This window comes from Anomaloglossus baeobatrachus, chromosome 1 (assembly GCF_048569485.1).
Source record: "Anomaloglossus baeobatrachus isolate aAnoBae1 chromosome 1, aAnoBae1.hap1, whole genome shotgun sequence".
Classification (NCBI taxonomy): Eukaryota; Metazoa; Chordata; class Amphibia; order Anura; family Aromobatidae; genus Anomaloglossus; species Anomaloglossus baeobatrachus.
In genome coordinates, this window is record NC_134353.1 from 178,766,751 (window position 1) to 178,786,249 (window position 19,499).

At 51.8% G+C, this 19,499-nt stretch overlaps 2 protein-coding genes across 4 annotated transcripts in view; one reads left to right on the forward strand and one right to left on the reverse strand.

The window, feature by feature from the left end:
- Nucleotides 1–5,686, reverse strand: part of CLCN3 (chloride voltage-gated channel 3) — a 132,349-nt gene extending 126,663 nt beyond the window's left edge. Inside the window, exon 1 of the mRNA XM_075347209.1 lies at nt 5,666–5,686. The gene's annotated coding sequence lies outside the window, so the exon portion shown is untranslated. The remainder of the gene's footprint in view (nt 1–5,665) is intronic.
- A 470-nt stretch (nt 5,687–6,156) lies between these two features.
- Nucleotides 6,157–19,499, forward strand: part of NEK1 (NIMA related kinase 1) — a 282,342-nt gene continuing 268,999 nt past the window's right edge. For all 3 annotated transcript variants that reach the window (XM_075347215.1, XM_075347229.1, XM_075347221.1), the window contains exon 1: nt 6,157–6,380. In XM_075347215.1, the coding sequence (XP_075203330.1) occupies nt 6,264–6,380 (117 nt within the window). In that variant the 5' untranslated portion in view covers nt 6,157–6,263. The remainder of the gene's footprint in view (nt 6,381–19,499) is intronic.

The window sequence follows — 19,499 nt, forward strand, 5'->3', positions numbered from 1 at the left end:
CAATAAATAATAAAAATAAAAAAAAATTAAAAAAAATAATAAAGGAAAAAAAAAATAAATAAATAAAAGTATTTTGTGACGCCACCTACGGTTCCAGTATGGTTACTAGGGCTGCAGGTCAGACCTCTGGGTGATGGTTAGGCAGCCAGTTGTTTACGCTTCCCGTAGGTGAAGCAGGATCCCCAGGCAGTTGTAGTAGTACACAGATATGGCGGTTTTTCTTCACAGCCTTTTCAACTGTCACTTTAGTGCAGCAGCCTATGGCTCCTCAGATGAAGAAATAAAGTGCATCACACCAATTCATTAACTCTGACCAGATTTTACTTGCAGGTGTTAAAAAGGGGTTCAGTTTCTGATGTTACAGTTTTTGGTGATCTGGGAACGGTTCAGGATCTCTGCACCAGGTTAGTTGTGAGGCCTCCCTGCTGCGCTGTTTCTCCTTGGTACTAGGCTGCCTGTAGCTATACCTTGTCCCTCTCTCACTGTCTTCACCTGTATGGCAGGCGGCGGGAGCTTCTCTAAGGGGCACTGCTGTACTCACTGCGGTCCCTAAGCTCTGTGTAGCGGCTTTGCCTTCAGGTGCTGCTGCGGCCAGGAGATCTACAGTCTCCTTGGCCCCCGGTCTTTATTGCTGGGCAGATTAGATCCCTCACAATCTCGGACGCCGGTGTTCGATAATCAGCGCTGTTCCTTGGGGATGAACCGGTCTGGCTCCACCTCCCCGGTCTCTCCTCTTTTGTCTCACTCTTGATCCCTCAGGCGGTCACACAGTTACTTGTGCGGGCTAAGCACTGCCCTCTCCATTTTGATGTCTTCCCTCACTCTCTGCTCGCACAGTCTCCTTTTTTCCAACTGTCAACTGTCTCTCTGACTCCACCTCCAAACCTGGCTTTAAAGGGGACCTCACCTGAACTCGACTTGTAGAGCTCCCCCTCCAGGCTTGGAGTGGAAATGTTGTATGTGGGATTACCTGATGTGGAGATCCTTCCCTGCCCAGGTACAGGTATATTTGTGGCAACTGAACCCTGGGGTGCCACATTAGCACTGAAACACAGATACGAGTCAGCCTGCACAATGGCACCTGAGAAGTAGCAACATAGGAACTTGTTGCCAAGGCACCTCCCGTAAGGGAAAGGTGCTTTAAATACCTGAAATTTCTCAGCTGACCTGAAAGGCACTTCCGGGTCAGGGCTCACTGACACTTTAAGAAAAGGGGCATGGCTGCACTTGCACCCTACGGGCATTCCCAGGAGGCCTCTGTGGTGTGTGCATGCATGAACTGAGGACAGGACAGCCACCGTAGGACGGCTGGGCAGGTGAGAGAACTGACATCCCTGCCGGGGGGAGGGAGGCAGGACTGTGTGGGGACGCCGGTATGGGCATTGCACTGAACTTCATTTGAAATCACTGATTGGCAGTTCAGGTCTCCGCCCACATGCAGCCACCCATAACCAGAACACTTCCAGGGGAAGGTGAAGTAGTTTTTACATTTTTTTGGGTGCACACTACATCTGATCACGATGTTCTCACCCCCGGTGAGAGCCAAACACTTAAAGTGGATCACACTGGGCTGAGCACCGAGCGTACCCGAGAACAGCGATGCTTGCACTAGTGGTATTTACACCTAAAGCACCACCCAACTCCGAATCCACACTTTATTTTCTTGTAAAAGTCTGAGTTCGTACTGAACACCAAACTACAGGTTTGCTCATCTCTACCCAGAAGGAGCGGATACTGGTTTTTTTTTTTCTAACCTCATGTTTAGGGTAACGCCCCAAATTGTTTACTTCAAGGACATTTGGGTATCTAGAGACAGGAATGGATGTATGTGGGATTTTGGGATATATGTTTACGGGCATAAAAATTGGTTTGGTGGGCAATTAATTGGAAGACTTCTGAGTATCAAAAGTTTCAAAAATCTCAATGGGGTAAAATTGATGACTTCTACGTTTATACCAGGGGATACTGAAAATGGTGGAATTTGAGGGGAAAAGGACTGGTCGGGATACCACAGTGAAGAGGGGACTGCAGTACTTGGCCCTGCCACTGATGTTTCAGCAGTGATGACTGACTCCACCACCATTGGGCTGTGGGATCCTGTGGATGAAGCTACGTCGGCACTATCTGAAAGCAGCTCTACCTCAAAGGCCTCTTTCACACGTCCATGAAAAATGTTTGTGTTTTGCACGTCCGTGTTGAAGGTGCGTATGGCCCATCCATGTGCCGTGATTTTGGCACACTAGTGTTCACCGTGTGCTATCCGTGATAGCACACAGAGAGCAGGAACTTTTTACTCACCTGTCCCCAGCGTTCCTGTCCCCAGTGAAGAGGTCTCCGGTGCTGCTGCTGCTTCCGGTTCCGTGGTACAGTGAATATTCATGAGCATAATGAGCGGGTCCTTAAGCGACACCAGCGCCGAAGACAGCAGTGCTGTCACACAGGTGAGCGTAGAAAATAATTTTATTTCAAAGATACGTATTTTCTCTGGTACATGTCACATGGATGGCATCAGTGTCTCGCCTGTGTGACATCAGTGCCGTCGGAGAAATACGGACTTGTCTCCATGCGGAACAAACGGTCCTTGTGAAAACACTGATGTGTGCGCAGACCCACTGATTTTAATGGGTCTGCGTATGGCCGTGTCTCCAGTATGTATGTATGAAAATGGACGTCATATGTACCGGAATCACTGACGCGTCTGTGCTTGGTATGAACATTGAACATGTCATTCTGTGCGGAGTCCCTGTAAACCCAGAAGAACGCCATGCTCCGATAGCTGCGGTGGTTCCTGATACAATAAATGGAGCAACAGGGCACACAATTGCCCACCACTCCTGATTCTCTGGTGGGGTCTCTGGGTTCAGATTCCCACATATTGGGACATTATCCCCAATCTCATAAATGGGGAACCAATTACGATTATTATATGGGTTGTACTGGGTTTGAAACCAGGTACAACCCATATAACAATCCGGATCTAAAAAACACATGGTTTGGTGCCCATAGTAACCTATTAAACCTATTGCAATCAAACATCTATATTTCAGCAGTACAATCTGACCAGTGGCGTAACTAGAGTTTGATGGGCCCCGGTGCAAAGTTCAGACCTGGGCCCCACCTTCCACGTACACCGACACTTTGGGTACGAGATAATTACACTGACACTCGGGCTATGGGATAATGACACTGACACTTGGCTCTTACCCACAGCACCCAGGTTTCCCATTATCTGAAATCCCTCTATCAGCACCCTGCTTTCCTATGTGCTGATATCCATCTTGTCCTCGGCACCCAGCTTCCCCATGCTCTGCTATATATCTTTCCCTCAGCACCTAGCTTACCCATATCAGAGCATGGGAAATCTGGCTGCTGAGAGAATATGTATAGCAGAGCATGGGAAAGCTGGGTGCTGAGAGAAGATGTATATCAGAACATAGGAAAGCTGGGTGCTGAAAGAAGATGTATAGCAGAGCATGGGAAAGATGGGTGCTGAAGGAAAGAGCCTTTTTCCCTCAGGACAAAACATTCCCATCCCATACTTGTATCTTTGTCCCCCCTTGTATATAGTTCTTCAAATACTATAATGGCCCCCACATAATCCTTCATATATTAGAATGCATCTCCATAGTCCTCCATGTATTATAATGCATTTCCCATAGTTCTCCATGTATTATAATTCACCCCATAGTCCTCCATATATTATACTGCACCCTCATAGCCCTCCAATTATTATAATGCACCCCCATAGTTCTCCATGTATTATAATTCACCCCATAGTTCACCATATGTTATAATTCACCCTATAGTACTCCATATATTATACTGAACAACAGTCCTCTATGTTTTATAATGCTCCCCCATAGTCTATGAATAAGATAGGCTCCATAGTCCCCCATATATTATAATGTAGCCCCCATAGTCCTATACGTATTATAACGCAACCCCATAAAACTTCATATTGTATTATGCAGCCCCATACTCCTCCATGTATAATAATGCAGTCAACCTCCCCAGGCCTCCATGTATAATAACGCAGCTACCTTTCCCAGGCCTTCATGTATAATAATGCAGCCAGCCTCCCCAGGCCTCCATGGTGACCTCTGCGACTGCGGTAGTTACGCCCCTGACCGCTGCGGCAAGGAGAGTGGGGCGGTGGGTAGCGTCCGCGGCACGTGGGGGGGGACAGGGGTTGTGTTTGGTGAAGGTAGCAGCAGCGGCGGGGGGGAAGGGCGCTGGTACTCACACAGGCCGAACGGGTGACAGGGGAAAAGTGCAGCACAAAGTATAAGCTGTGAGCTGCACAAATATGGCGCCGATCTCCTCCCTCTGCTGTGATCTGCATAGCCCAGGGGGCGCGTCCAGGTCACAGCAGGGAGCTTTCCTGTATTAAGTACAGGTCGCAGTCCGGGTACAGGGGGCTGCCATAAAGGAGGTGAATAACTGTTGTTACAAACACCAAATCCAAGATGGCAGCCCCCAGTGCTTCAGTAACACTAGAATTAAATAAAAAGTAAGTTTAATTTTGTATTAAAAACACTTGATGTCATAATCACTGTTATTAATACAAAAATAAAAACCGCGACACCTTCCCTTTAATCCTAATGCTCACCAGGGTTGAGTGGCGGTGGAGGAGAGGCTCAGGAAGGTAACAGGAGGAAGGGTGATGCTGAGAGCTCGGAGGAGGGGGTTCTGCTGCTCAGGAGGGTCAGCAATGCTGTGGCTCGGGGGTGTAGCCACGGGCGCATTTGAATCTGTATGGCTTACCAGGGCGGTGGTGGTGGAGCAGAGTCACATGATGCACTTGGGGGTGTTGCAGAGGCCGCCATTGATCTGCGGGCAGGGGGTCTGCGGAGGTGTCACAACACAGAGTGTCTCTGCTGCAAGTGCATTGAGCTGACTGCCAGCTCCATTAAATCACCCAGGTTTGACAAGATGGATGTCAAGAAAATGATCGCGGAGGTGGCGCGTGCGCAGATAGGACTCCACGGCCATTTTCTTGAAGCTCATTGCATGAACCGTGTGTGATTCAATTGAGTCGGCAGTCAGCTCAATGCACCCATCGACGAGACACCCTCGCCACCCATCGACGAGACACACTCGCAGCCCGCATGGTAAATGAGAATCTTGAAGTATTGTGAACACGTTCAGGATCTTTTCCTTGCATTGTGTTGTAGAAAAAAAACTGCAGCATATCAATTATTTCTGTTTTTGCTACGTTTTCCCCATTAAAAGTAATGAAAAAAAAAATGCAAGCAAAAATACATATAATGCACCAAAATGTGGCAAAAAGCCTTGTTTTTGCTGCAGCATTTCTCCTGCCAGTAGATGCAGACTTGGTGCAGAAATTTCTGCAACCAAATCTCCATCTTGTGCACAGATTCCAGGCACTGGCAGCTTGGCGAATCTTTACATGTTATAAAGATATAATGCAAAAAGGGTCAAATACAGATTTCCGTATTATAACTTACTGTTGACCCTGTCCATCACATGGCTGCCTACACATTACTAAATAAACTAAGGGTCGACATTGGGTCACTGACCAGAGCTAGTGGGAGGGGGAGGCTGTTGTCATAAAGAAGTCACAAACTTTGCGACTGTGTCGGCCACTGTCTGCCTCTCAGACCGCACTGCAGCCTCCAGTCCTGACAATTATTCATCTCCTGACCTGATTCTTCATCTCCTGCAACTGTCGACATGACCTGCCTCCACAGTCACAGCAGTCACTGGCTCCACAGAAGAAGAGTAGATGACGAGCTAGGCAGTCAGCCCCAGGTCACAGGTAGGACGTGCTGGAGGGGGCGGAGCCTAGCGCTGCCGGCCACTTGTATAAGAGCTATAGTAAAGTTACAGCGCAGCGCCTGTCACAGAGGTGTTTAAATATCTTCAGGGCGAGTGCCGCCGGGCCCCTAACCGCAGGGCCCGATCGCAATGGCGACCGCGGTAGTTACGCCACTGAATCTGACTATTCTGCGCGCCATCATTGATGCAGGCAGTCCACTGTGCACCATAGATCCCGGGGATTCCAGGCACAGACATGGCCGCACGCGCTTCATTATGCAGAAGGAGTAAACATTCTGCCAGTAGTAGGGTGGGACCGAGCCGCGCAGGCAGTGACGTCATCTGTGCGACGCACGCTGCCTACTTGCTGCCCAGCAACCGCTAACATCACAGCTCGGCCGGCCATCGTGTGCGCTGCATTCCTCTGACCTACGCAGAACTGCGCCCACCCGCGCCGGACAGCCATGCCGTAGGGTCCGGGCACCATGAACAAGTACGTGAGAGTGAGCAAGATCGGCGAGGGCTCCTTCGGGACGGCCATTCTGGTGAAAGCCAAGGAAGATGGCAAGCAGTATGTCATCAAGGAGATCAGCATCTCTAAGGTGGGTGCCGGCCGCTGCTGGAGGAGGCTGCGTGCAGGAGCGCCGTCATTGTACGGAGTAACGGCATGTGATAGTGCTATATCCACCATAGTATATAACCCTGGTACTCCCATCATCACCCCCCCCCCCACCCGAGCACAGGTACTCCCATCATCACCCCCCAAACACAGGTACTCCCATCATCACCCCCCGAGCACAGGAGCACCCATCATCACCCCCCGAGCACAGGAGTTCCCATCATCACCCCCTGAGTACAGGTACTCCCATCATCACACCCCGAGCACAGGAGCTCCCATCATCACCCCCTGAGTACAGGTACTCCCATCATCACCCCCCGAGCACTGGAGCTCCCATCATCACCCCCCGAGCACCGGAGCTCCCATCATCACCCCCCGAGCACCGGAGCTCCCATCATCACCCCCCGAGCACCGGAGCTCCCATCATCACCCCCCGAGCACAGGAGCTCCCATCATCACCCCCCGAGCACAGGTACTCCCATCATCACCCCCCAAACACAGGTACTCCCATCATCACCCCCCGAGCACAGGAGCACCCATCATCACCCCCCGAGCACAGGAGTTCCCATCATCACCCCCTGAGTACAGGTACTCCCATCATCACACCCCGAGCACAGGAGCTCCCATCATCACCCCCTGAGTACAGGTACTCCCATCATCACCCCCCGAGCACTGGAGCTCCCATCATCACCCCCCGAGCACCGGAGCTCCCATCATCACCCCCCGAGCACCGGAGCTCCCATCATCACCCCCCGAGCACCGGAGCTCCCATCATCACCCCCCGAGCACCGGAGCTCCCATCATCACCCCCCGAGCACCGGAGCTCCCATCATCACCCCCCGAGCACAGGAGCTCCCATCATCACCCCCCGAGCACCGGAGCTCCCATCATCACCCCCCGAGCACCGGAGCTCCCATCATCACCCCCCGAGCACAGGAGCTCCCATCATCACCCCCCGAGCACAGGAGCTCCCATCATCACCCCCCGAGCACCGGAGCTCCCATCATCACCCCCCGAGCACCGGAGCTCCCATCATCACCCCCCGAGCACCGGAGCTCCCATCATCACCCCCCGAGCACAGGAGCTCCCATCATCACCCCCCCGAGCACAGGAGCTCCCATCATCACCCCCCGAGCACAGGAGCTCCCATCATCACCCCCCCGAGCACAGGAGCTCCCATCATCACCCCCCGAGCACAGGAGCTCCCATCATCACCCCCCGAGCACAGGAGCTCCCATCATCACCCCCCCGAGCACAGGAGCTCCCATCATCACCCCCCGAGCACAGGAGCTCCCATCATCACCCCCCCGAGCACAGGAGCTCCCATCATCACCCCCCGAGCACAGGAGCTCCCATCATCACCCCCCGAGCACAGGAGCTCCCATCATCACCCCCCGAGCACAGGAGCTCCCATCATCACCCCCCGAGCACAGGAGCTCCCATCATCACCCCCCGAGCACAGGAGCTCCCATCATCACCCCCCGAGCACAGGAGCTCCCATCATCACCCCCCGAGCACAGGAGCTCCCATCATCACCCCCCGAGCACAGGAGCTCCCATCATCACCCCCCGAGCACAGGAGCTCCCATCATCACCCCCCGAGCACAGGAGCTCCCATCATCACCCCCCGAGCACAGGAGCTCCCATCATCACCCCCCGAGCACAGGAGCTCCCATCATCACCCCCCGAGCACAGGAGCTCCCATCATCACCCCCCCGAGCACAGGAGCTCCCATCATCACCCCCCGAGCACAGGAGCTCCCATCATCACCCCCCGAGCACAGGAGCTCCCATCATCACCCCCCGAGCACAGGAGCTCCCATCATCACCCCCCGAGCACAGGAGCTCCCATCATCACCCCCCGAGCACAGGAGCTCCCATCATCACCCCCCGAGCACAGGAGCTCCCATCATCACCCCCCGAGCACAGGAGCTCCCATCATCACCCCCCCGAGCACAGGAGCTCCCATCATCACCCCCCGAGCACAGGAGCTCCCATCATCACCCCCCGAGCACAGGAGCTCCCATCATCACCCCCCGAGCACAGGAGCTCCCATCATCACCCCCCGAGCACAGGAGCTCCCATCATCACCCCCCGAGCACAGGAGCTCCCATCATCACCCCCCGAGCACAGGAGCTCCCATCATCACCCCCCGAGCACAGGAGCTCCCATCATCACCCCCCGAGCACAGGAGCTCCCATCATCACCCCCCGAGCACAGGAGCTCCCATCATCACCCCCCGAGCACAGGAGCTCCCATCATCACCCCCCCGAGCACAGGAGCTCCCATCATCACCCCCCGAGCACAGGAGCTCCCATCATCACCCCCCGAGCACCGGAGCTCCCATCATCACCCCCCGAGCACCGGAGCTCCCATCATCACCCCCCGAGCACCGGAGCTCCCATCATCACCCCCCGAGCACAGGAGCTCCCATCATCACCCCCCGAGCACAGGAGCTCCCATCATCACCCCCGGAGCACAGGAGCTCCCATCATCACCCCCGGAGCACAGGAGCTCCCATCATCACCCCCGGAGCACAGGAGCTCCCATCATCACCCCCGGAGCACAGGAGCTCCCATCATCACCCCCGGAGCACAGGAGCTCCCATCATCACCCCCGGAGCACAGGAGCTCCCATCATCACCCCCGGAGCACAGGAGCTCCCATCATCACCCCCGGAGCACAGGAGCTCCCATCATCACCCCCGGAGCACAGGAGCTCCCATCATCACCCCCGGAGCACAGGAGCTCCCATCATCACCCCCGGAGCACAGGAGCTCCCATCATCACCCCCGGAGCACAGGAGCTCCCATCATCACCCCCGGAGCACAGGAGCTCCCATCATCACCCCCGGAGCACAGGAGCTCCCATCATCACCCCCGGAGCACAGGAGCTCCCCTCATCACACCCGGAGCACAGGAGCTCCCCTCATCACACCCGGAGCACAGGAGCTCCCCTCATCACACCCGGAGCACAGGAGCTCCCCTCATCACACCCGGAGCACAGGAGCTCCCCTCATCACACCCGGAGCACAGGAGCTCCCCTCATCACACCCGGAGCACAGGAGCTCCCCTCATCACACCCGGAGCACAGGAGCTCCCCTCATCACACCCGGAGCACAGGAGCTCCCCTCATCACACCCGGAGCACAGGAGCTCCCCTCATCACACCCGGAGCACAGGAGCTCCCCTCATCACACCCGGAGCACAGGAGCTCCCCTCATCACACCCGGAGCACTGGTACTCCCATCATCACACCGATAGTACAGGTACTCCCATCATCACACCCGAGCACTGGTACTCCCATCATCACCCCCCGAGTACAGGTACTCCCATCATCACACCCCGGGCACAGGTACTCCCATCATCACACCCCGAGCACTGGTACTCCCATCATCACACCGATAGTACAGGTACTCCCATCATCACACCCCGAGCACAGGAGCTCCCATCATCACACCCCGAGCACAGGAGCTCCCATCATCACACCGATAGTACAGGTACACTACAGTTCAAAAGTTTGGGGTCACCCGGATAATTTTGTCTTTTCCATGAAAAATTAGACTTTTATTTATCTAATGAGTTGCATAATGAGTATAAAATATCGTCCAGACATAGACGAGGTTAGAAATTATGATTTCTACTTGAAATCATTTTCTCCTTCAGACTTTGCTTTCGGCACAGAATGCTCCTTTGCAGCAATTCCAGCTTTGCAGACCTTTGGCATTCTGGCTCTTAATTTGCTGAAGTAATCTGGAGATATTTCACCCCATGCTCCCCCTCCCCCCTTCCCACAAGGTGGATTGGCTTGATGGGCACTTTTTGCGTACAATACGGTCAAGCTTCTCCAACAACAGCTCAATAGGGTTGAGATCTGGTGACTGGGCTGGCCACTCCATTACAGATGGCATACCAGCTGCCTGCTTCTTCCCTAAATAGTTCATGCATAATGTGGAGGTGTGCTTTGGGTCATTTTCCTGTTATAGGATGAAATTGGCTCCAATCAAGCGCTGTCCACAGGGTATGGCATGATGTTGCAAAATGGACTGATAGCCTTCCTTATTCAAAATCCCTTTTACCTTGTACAAATCTCCCACTTTACCAGCACCAAAGCAACCCCAGACCATCACATTACCTCCACCATGCTTGACAGATGGCGTCAGGTACTCTTCCGTGTGATCCAAACACCTCAAACTTCGATTTGTCTGTCCATAACACTGTTCTCCAATCTTCCTCTGTCCAATGTCTGTGTTCCTTTGCCCATATTAATCTTTTCCTTTCAATATGGCTTTTTTTTGCCACTGTGCCCTGAAGGCCAGCATCCCGGAGTCGCCTTTTCACTGTAGATGTTTACACTGGTGTTTTTGCGGGTACTATTTAATGAAGCTGCCAGTTGAGGACCTGTGAGATGTCGATTTCTCAAACTAGAGACTCTAATGTACTTGTCTTGTTGCTCAGTTGTGCAGCGCGGCCTCACACTTCTCTTTCTACTCTGGTTAGAGCCTGTTTGTGCTCTCCTCTGAAGGGAGTAGTATACACCGTTGTAGGAAATCTTCAGTTTCTTGGCAATTTCTCGCAAGGAATATCCTTCCTTTCTAAGAACAAGAATAGACTGTCGAGTTTCACTTGAAAGTTCTCTTTTTTTTTTTTTTTTTCTGGCCATTTTGAGAGTTTAATGGAACCAACAAATCTAATGCTCCAGATTCTCAACTAGCTCAAAGGAAAGTCTGTTTTATAGCTTCTCTAATCAGCAAAACTTTTTTCAGTTGTGCTAATATACTTGCACAAGGGTTTTCAAGGGATTTCTAGACATCCATTAGCCTTCTAAGGCTAGGTTCACATTTCCGTTGTTTTGCATCAGTCACAATCCGCCGCTCTGATAAACAACGCAATCCGTTTGGTGGATTCCGTTGTTTCTCATACTTATGAGCGGCGGATTGTGACTGACACCCTTGGGTTGCATCCTTCGCCCGACTGATCAGTCGTGGAACGACTGACCGTCGAGTTGCAGGAACGGAGCATGTAGCGTTCTTTGAGCAGCGGAATCCTTAGGATTTCGCTGCGCATGCTCTCTCTCGGTGGCCGGCTTCTGTGAGCGATCAGCTGATCACCCGGCGGCCGGCTAATAAGAGCGATCAGCTGATCACCCGGCGGCCGGCTAATAAGAGCGATCAGCTGATCACCCGGCGGCCGGCTAATGAGAGCGATCAGCTGATCACCCGGCGACCGGCTAATGTGAACGATCAGCTGATCACCCGGCGGCCGGCTAATGTGAACGATCAGCTGATCACCCGGCGGCCGGCTAATGTGAACGATCAGCTGATCACCCGGCGGCCGGCTAATGTGAACGATCAGCTGATCACCCGGCGGCCGGCTAATGTGAACGATCAGCTGATCACCCGGCGGCCGGCTAATGTGAACGATCAGCTGATCACCCGGCGGCCGGCTAATGTGAACGATCAGCTGATCGTTCTCTTTCTCACGTTGTACAACGGAATCCGACAATGAATTCTAATTCTTGTCATCTGTTGTACAACGGATCAGTCACAAGCATCAAGCAACACATGTGACTGATGAAAAACAACGAAATGTGAACCTAGCCTAACACAGCAAACACAATGTACCCTTAGAACACTGGAGTGTTGGTTGTTGTAAATGGGCCTCTATACACCTATGTAGATATTGCATTACAAACCAGACGTTTGCGGCTAGAATAGTCATTTACCACTAACAATGTACAGTGTATTTCTGTTTAATTTAATGTTAGCTTCATTGAAAAAAATGTGATTTTCTTTAAAAAATAAGGAAATATCTAAGTGACCCTAAACTTTTGAACTGTAGTGTACTTTCATCAACACACCGATAGTACAGGTTCTCCCATCATCACCCCCTCCCCCGAGCACAGGTGCTTCCACCGTGGCCCCCCGAGCCCAGGTGCTTCCACCGTGGGCCCCCCCTCCCGAGCCCAGGTGCTTCCACCGTGGCCCCCCCCCGAGCCCAGGTGCTTCCACCGTGGCCCCCCCCCGAGCACAGGTGCTTCCACCGTGGCCCCCCCCCCGAGCACAGGTGCTTCCACCGTGGCCCCCCCCCCGAGCACAGGTGCTTCCACCGTGGCCCCCCCCCCCGAGCACAGGTGCTTCCACCGTGGCCCCCCCCCCCGAGCACAGGTGCTTCCACCGTGGCCCCCCCCCCGAGCACAGGTGCTTCCACCGTGGCCCCCCCCCCCCGAGCACAGGTGCTTCCACCGTGGCCCCCCCCCCCCCCGAGCACAGGTGCTTCCACCGTGGCCCCCCCCCCCCGAGCACAGGTGCTTCCACCGTGGCCCCCCCCCCGAGCACAGGTGCTTCCACCGTGGCCCCCCCCCGAGCACAGGTGCTTCCACCGTGGCCCCCCCCCCCCGAGCACAGGTGCTTCCACCGTGGCCCCCCCCCCGAGCACAGGTGCTTCCACCGTGGCCCCCCCCCCCCGAGCACAGGTGCTTCCACCGTGGCCCCCCCCCCCCGAGCACAGGTGCTTCCACCGTGGCCCCCCCCCCCCGAGCACAGGTGCTTCCACCGTGGCCCCCCCCCCCGAGCACAGGTGCTTCCACCGTGGCCCCCCCCCCCCGAGCACAGGTGCTTCCACCGTGGCCCCCCCCCCCCGAGCACAGGTGCTTCCACCGTGCCCCCCCCCGAGCACAGGTGCTTCCACCGTGCCCCCCCCCCGAGCACAGGTGCTTCCACCGTGCCCCCCCCCCCCCCCGAGCACAGGTGCTTCCACCGTGCCCCCCCCCCGAGCACAGGTGCTACCACCGTGCCCCCCCCGAGCACAGGTGCTTCCACCGTCGCCCCCCCCGAGCACAGGTGCTTCCACCGTCGCCCCCCGAGCACAGGTGCTTCCACCGTCGACCTCCCGAGCACAGGTGCTTCCACCGTCGCCCCGCCCCGAGTACATGCGCTCCCGTCGTTATCACCCCCCGTTTCCGAGCACAGGCGTTCCTATCATCATCACACCCCCCTCCCGAGTACAGTTTGTGAGAGCCAGAATTCTTGCTGCCTGGTAGATGTAGATGTATTTCATGCAAAAAATGCTAATTAAATATTTAGAAATCATATAATGTGAGTTTTTGGATTTTGGCGAGGTGGGTGATTGGATGCGCACTGCGCATGATCCGGAGTCCTCAGCACTTCCAGTCATGCGCACTGTACCTCACTGAAGTCGAGAAGCTTACACTCGGCATCGGTTTAGTGCGCGTGATCGGAAGCCCTGGGTACTCCGGATCATGCGCACTACGCATCCATCCTCTGCCGGCTGCCATGAGCAGTGAGGTATGTACGGCGTCGCTGCGTATTCATTAGCATGTTAGTATGCCCACAGGGGAATGCTAGCATGCCATGTGGGCTGGCTAGCTAAGGGGAGAAACGACCTTGGGACTAGTCCCCGCACTCATTAGCATAAGATAAAAGATCTTTAGAAAAGGTATTTCTAAAGATCTCTTTATCTATGCTAGTGTATACAGGGACCATTAGGCAGGGATTACTAATATGTACCTAGAACTGCTCGTTGTTCTGAGTGCATATTGCACCTGACAGGTTCCCTTTAAGGTATTTTTGGATGTGGTGCAGGGGCAAATATCATTGATGAGCACTTTTGGGTTAAGGGTGGACGAGTTACCCAATCATATATGGATCGTGGCCATTGACTCGTCTCCTGTGTCTCAGGGGGGCATCAAAGAGTGCGTTCACGATTTGGAACTCCGCATTGGAGTCCTCCACACTGAGCGGGTCACCGGTCAGGTGTTCAAGGACCAACCTGCACCTGTCGTGCTGGTGTTACTTCCAATATTTCTTTGTCGTCTGAGTTTGAGGATGTGTTTTCAGAGAAGAGTTGTCCGGAAATACCGCCACATGGACGGTCTGACTGCACGATGAGGTTAAAGCCAGCAGCCAGGTTGCCCAAATAGACTATACAATTTATCCTGTTCGGAGAGACTTGCTCTGAAGGAGAATATTACTGAGAGCTTGGCCTATGGCACATTAGCACATTAGGCCCTCATCCTCTCTGGTCGCGGCTGGATTCTTTTATGTTAAAAAAAAAAAAAAAAAAAGTGGATTACAACAGTGTCTGGATTTTTGGGAGCTGAACCAAATTATTGTTCGTGATCCATATCCCATGCCTTTTTATTCCGGACCTCTTTAACAGATGGTGCCTCTAAGCTTGATCTCAGGGGGGGGCTATAAATCAGGGTCTGGGAAGGGGATGAGTGGAAGACTGTATTTAATATACCAGAGGGTCACTATGAGAATATGGTTATTCCTTTTGGCTAACCAATACGCCTGCCGTATTCTAAAACGTTTATTAGTGATGTGTTTGCTCACCTATTTAGTAAATTTGTTGTAATTTACCTGGATGACATCCTTATTTACTCTCAAAATCTAGAGTCTCACAAGGAACACATTAGTCCAGTGTTGCAGTTACTTTGAACAAACAATCTTTACGCTAAACTTGAAAAATGTGTCTTTGCAGTTCAGGAGTTACCTTTTTTTGGGTTACATTATTTCTGCATCTGGGTTTAGGATGGATCCCTCTAAGGTGCAGGCTGTATTAAATTGGGACTAAGGCGCTACAGTGATTCTTAGGGTTCACTAACTATTACAGCAAATTTATTAAGAATGTTTCTGCCATTGCCAGACTTCTGACCGGTATGACTAAGAAAGAGACAGACTTCTCCGACTGGTCTAAGAATGTTTTACGCGCTTTTGAGTGTCTTTAAAATGTGTTTCACATCAGCACCTATACTTATACAGCCCGATGTGGCTCTTACTTTTATGGTGGTGGTGGATGCATCTGAGGTGGGGGTAGGTGCTGTGTTGTTGCAGGGTTTGTCATTGGGTAAACGCTGCCCTTGTGCCTTCTTTTCCAGGAAGTTGTTGCCTACTGAACATAATTATGACACGGGTAACAGAGAATTACTCGCCATTAATTTACCATTAGAGGAATGGTGACACCTCCTGGTGGGGGCGTCTTGTATCTCAAGACCGCTAAGCACCTTTCCCCAAGGCAAGCCCAGCGGTCTTTGTTTTTTTTTAACAGGTTCAACTTTTTTTTCACCTACCACCCTGGTTCTAAGAACACAAAGGTGGATGCCTAGACCAGGTGTTTTCCTGGGAGAAAACATCAGGAGGAACCGGTGCCCATCCTGCAGAAAGGGGTAGTTGAGTCAGCACTCAGTACTGAGGTGGAGGCTGAGATTGCTGAGGTCCAGGATGAGGCACCATCGGGAGTTACTGCGAAAAAGTAATTTGTTCCCCAGATCCTTTAGCTTAAGATTTTGGAGGAGCACCATGATTCTGTCCTAGCTGGTCACCCTGGGGGGGAAGGGTACATTAGACCTCCTACTGCATTGGTTTTAGTGGCCCAGAATCCATAGGGATGTGACATCCTATTTATACGCATGTACCATCTGTGCACAGTCCAAACCTTCGCACTCTCGTCCATCTGAGTGTTAGGTGTGCTTGGCAAACCCTGGACGGATATATCATGGATTTCATTACGGATATGCACCCCTCTGCTGGCAACAGTTATTTTAGTGGTGGTGGACTGGTTCTCTAAAATAACCAACTTTGTTGCCCTACCATCTCTGCGTATCCTGCGTTGCAACCTTTCATCAATTTTTATCTGCTGTCCACGTCCAGTGAGATTTGCCACAGTGCCATGGATTGTAAACTTCTTAATTATGTTGGACAAAAGAACATCAAGATCCCCGGAGATGGACTTGTAACCTTGACATTGTTGATATTTTTCAACAATTTTTAGTTCTCAAGTCCTCAGACAATTCTCTTCTCCTCTTTCTGTTCTCTGTGCTTAGTGTGGCACAAACAGACACACAATGCAAAGACTGAGTCAACTTCTCCCCTTTTTATCTGGTTTCAGGTATGATTTTCATATTGCCCTCACCTCTTATTTGCCATGGGTGAGTTTGAACAAGCATCACATTCTTGAAAAAAAGTTGTTTACCCACAATTTTGTAGATTATTTTTGGGGTTTTGTGTGAAATTATTTTGTTTATTCCAATACACACAAAGGAAATAAATCTGTATATAACTAAACATGTGTAGTTGCAATCATTTTCTGAAACAATTCCAAGCCATGGCTGCATTTGCACTGGAAATTTACACCATAATGTTGGTGAATTTTTGGTGCACAATGTCTGGCATTCAACCACACCCTTTCTGGGAAAGGATACACCCTTTTAGCTTTTCTTGTTGGACAACAATTTGAAGGTTTGTAAACATAAATACGTTGCAAGTTATAAGACCCTGTGCACACTAGAAAATGGAATTTTCTTAAGAAAATTCTGGACCCTCTGAAAGATTACCGCACTCGTGGTAAAAAACCGCAGCAAGCCCCACCCGAAAACCGCATGCGGTTTTACTGCGTGTTGTTCCCTGCAGTTTTTGACCATTATCTATGGCAAAAACTGCAGGTACCTGCGGAAAAGAAGTGTCATGCAATTCTTTTTGCTGCAGAAAACATGCAGCAAAACCTGTTGGTGAAAAAAATCGCAGTGTGCGCACAGCTTTTTTTCCCTTCACTACGACAGTGCCACCAGAGAGATAGGTCCGCCCATCTAAGGACAGGAACCCCACTGAAATAAAAAGGCGGCCTCTCTCTACCACATCAGAGTGTCCCTTGTGCAGAACCTCATTGCCTTCTGACTACCCGAAGAGGTTATGTGGGCCTTTCACATATCATGGGGTTCCGGTCTCCTTTATGCCTTCCCATCCCTGATTTTGATTCCGGCAGTTCTGAGGAAGGCCCAGAAGGACAAAGCACGGTTTCTGCTGATAGCCCCCTTTTAGCCCAGGAGGGCTTGGTTTTTCTGGCTGCGAAAGATGTCAGTATCGAACCCTTGGATCCTCCCGGAGAGGCACGATCTCCTCTTTCAGGGCCCTCTACTTCATTCTCAACTTCCGGGCCTTCATTTGACGGCCTGGAATTTGAGAGGCGACTGTTAGAGGAGGAGGAGTTCTCCTCTAGTCTGGTTTCCACTCTGTTGCGGAGTAGGAAGCCGGCTACCACCAAGATATACTCCAGGGTATGGAGGCGGTTCTTGTCCTTTTCCGGGAGGAATCCATTGGGCGAGCCTCCGGTGAGGGACATTTTGGAGTTCCTTCAGAAGGGGCAGGAGCTAGTACTGTCTATCAGTACTTTGAAAGTCCAGGTATCTGCTCTAGGGGCGTTATATAACTTCGACTTAGCGACCTTCAGGCTCTCTCGGTGAATTCAGTTTTTTGAAGACCGAGTGCTCCCGAGGACTGACCCTGCCTATTTACCCAAGGTGGCTAGGTTTTTTCATAGATCTCAGTAAATTGTCCATCCTTCTTTCTGTCCAGCCCCTAGAAATCCCAAAGAGGAATGATTGCATACATTGGATGTATCTTGAGCCTTAAGACAGTACATTGCGGTCACTAGGCTCTGGCAGAAAAGTCAGGCTCTGTTCCTGTGTTTTCAGGGTTCTAGACAGGGATGTTCCTCTTCCAAGGGTTCAATAGCGCGATGAATCAAAGAGGCAATTAAGGCAGCTTATGTAGCCCAGAATAGGCCCATCCTGCAAGGTATCACGGCCCATTCTACCAGAGCATTGGCAACTTTTTGGGCTGAGAGCGGATGCCCCCTTCGATCTCATATGTAAGGCAGCTACCTGGTCTTCTCTTACAACCTTTTTTTAGCACTACTGTTTAGACTTGTCGACCACGATGGATATGACCTTTGGTAGTAGGGTACTAGAGGCTGTGGTCCCTCCCTGATGTTGTTGTCTTCAGAATCTCTCTGGTGGCGCTGTCGTGGTGAAGGGAAAAATCTTAAATTACTTACCGGTAATGATTTTTTCCAGAAGCCATGACAGCGCCACTGCTTTCCACCGCTTTCTTACTTATCACCCTTCGGCTTCTTGGTATCCACGGTCCAACGGATTTTCATTTGGTGTAGGTGATGGTATTGTATTTATTTGATTTATTGTGTTTCTGGTATTCCTCTCTGTGCTCTATAGCCAAACTGATGCGGTAGAGAGAGGGCCCCCTTTTTATTTCAGTGGGTTTCCTGTCCTAAGATGGGCGGACCTATCTCTCTGGTGGCGCTGTCGTGGCTTCTGGAAAAAATCATTACCGGTAAGTAATTTAAGATTTATTTTTTTTTTTACCATAGGTTTTGCTGGGGAAGGACTGCTTCAAGGTTATGTTAATTTTTTGCAGCAAAACATGCAGGAAAACCGTGGCAAAACCGCGGTAAAAACCGCAGTGTGCGCATAGGGTCTAAATGACCATATTCTGCACTAGAATTCTGGAGCATTTATGTTCTTAAAATAGATCTGTCAGCAGGTTTTTGCTTTGTAAGCTGAGGAACAACTTGATGCAGAAGATAAAAAAAAAACAAAAAGTAACTATGCCTCTCTTATCTGTGTGTGAGCTATTGTTTACTTCAAATAATTGCTTTGTTACCCTGTGATTAACATTGCAAAACTGTAAATCCATGTGCAAAGCAGTCTCTGCTGTGATTGACACCTCTGTCAATGTACAATCTCTATTGAGAGCCTGTTGTGTGTGGGGCAGCTCCCTGGGCTCAGCTACATGCTTAAAGGGGTTATCCGGCTTATTTTGACTTTTTTTTTTTTATTACCCTATTGGGCTACATTGGGGCAGGTAAGTACATAGTGAGCACTTACCTGCTCCGCTGTCAGCCTCTCTCCCCCGGCTCAGAGTGGTCATGTGACCGCTCCTGCCGTGATTTTGCTGCTTCCGGTCATTTCATGTCAACATGGGCAGGACCATGTTGACATGCAAATCTGGAACAGCTTGTTGCCGCCCTGCTGGGCGGCTACAGTGCGTGGAGTCCCCGCCCCCCTTCCCTGCACCCTCCCACACATTCCCCCGCACCCCTTACTCTCCCCGCGACCTCCCCCTGCACTGCTGTGGGGTCTGTGACCTGGGGGAGGGGCCTGGCGGCGGCTGCCGTGGTGTCAGCACCAGCACCGGGCCCCTGCTCAGGATCGCACATTCAAATGTACCGGCATCACAGATGACAGATGCCGGTACATTAGAAAGCGCTGATTAGAGGGAGCGCAGCGCTG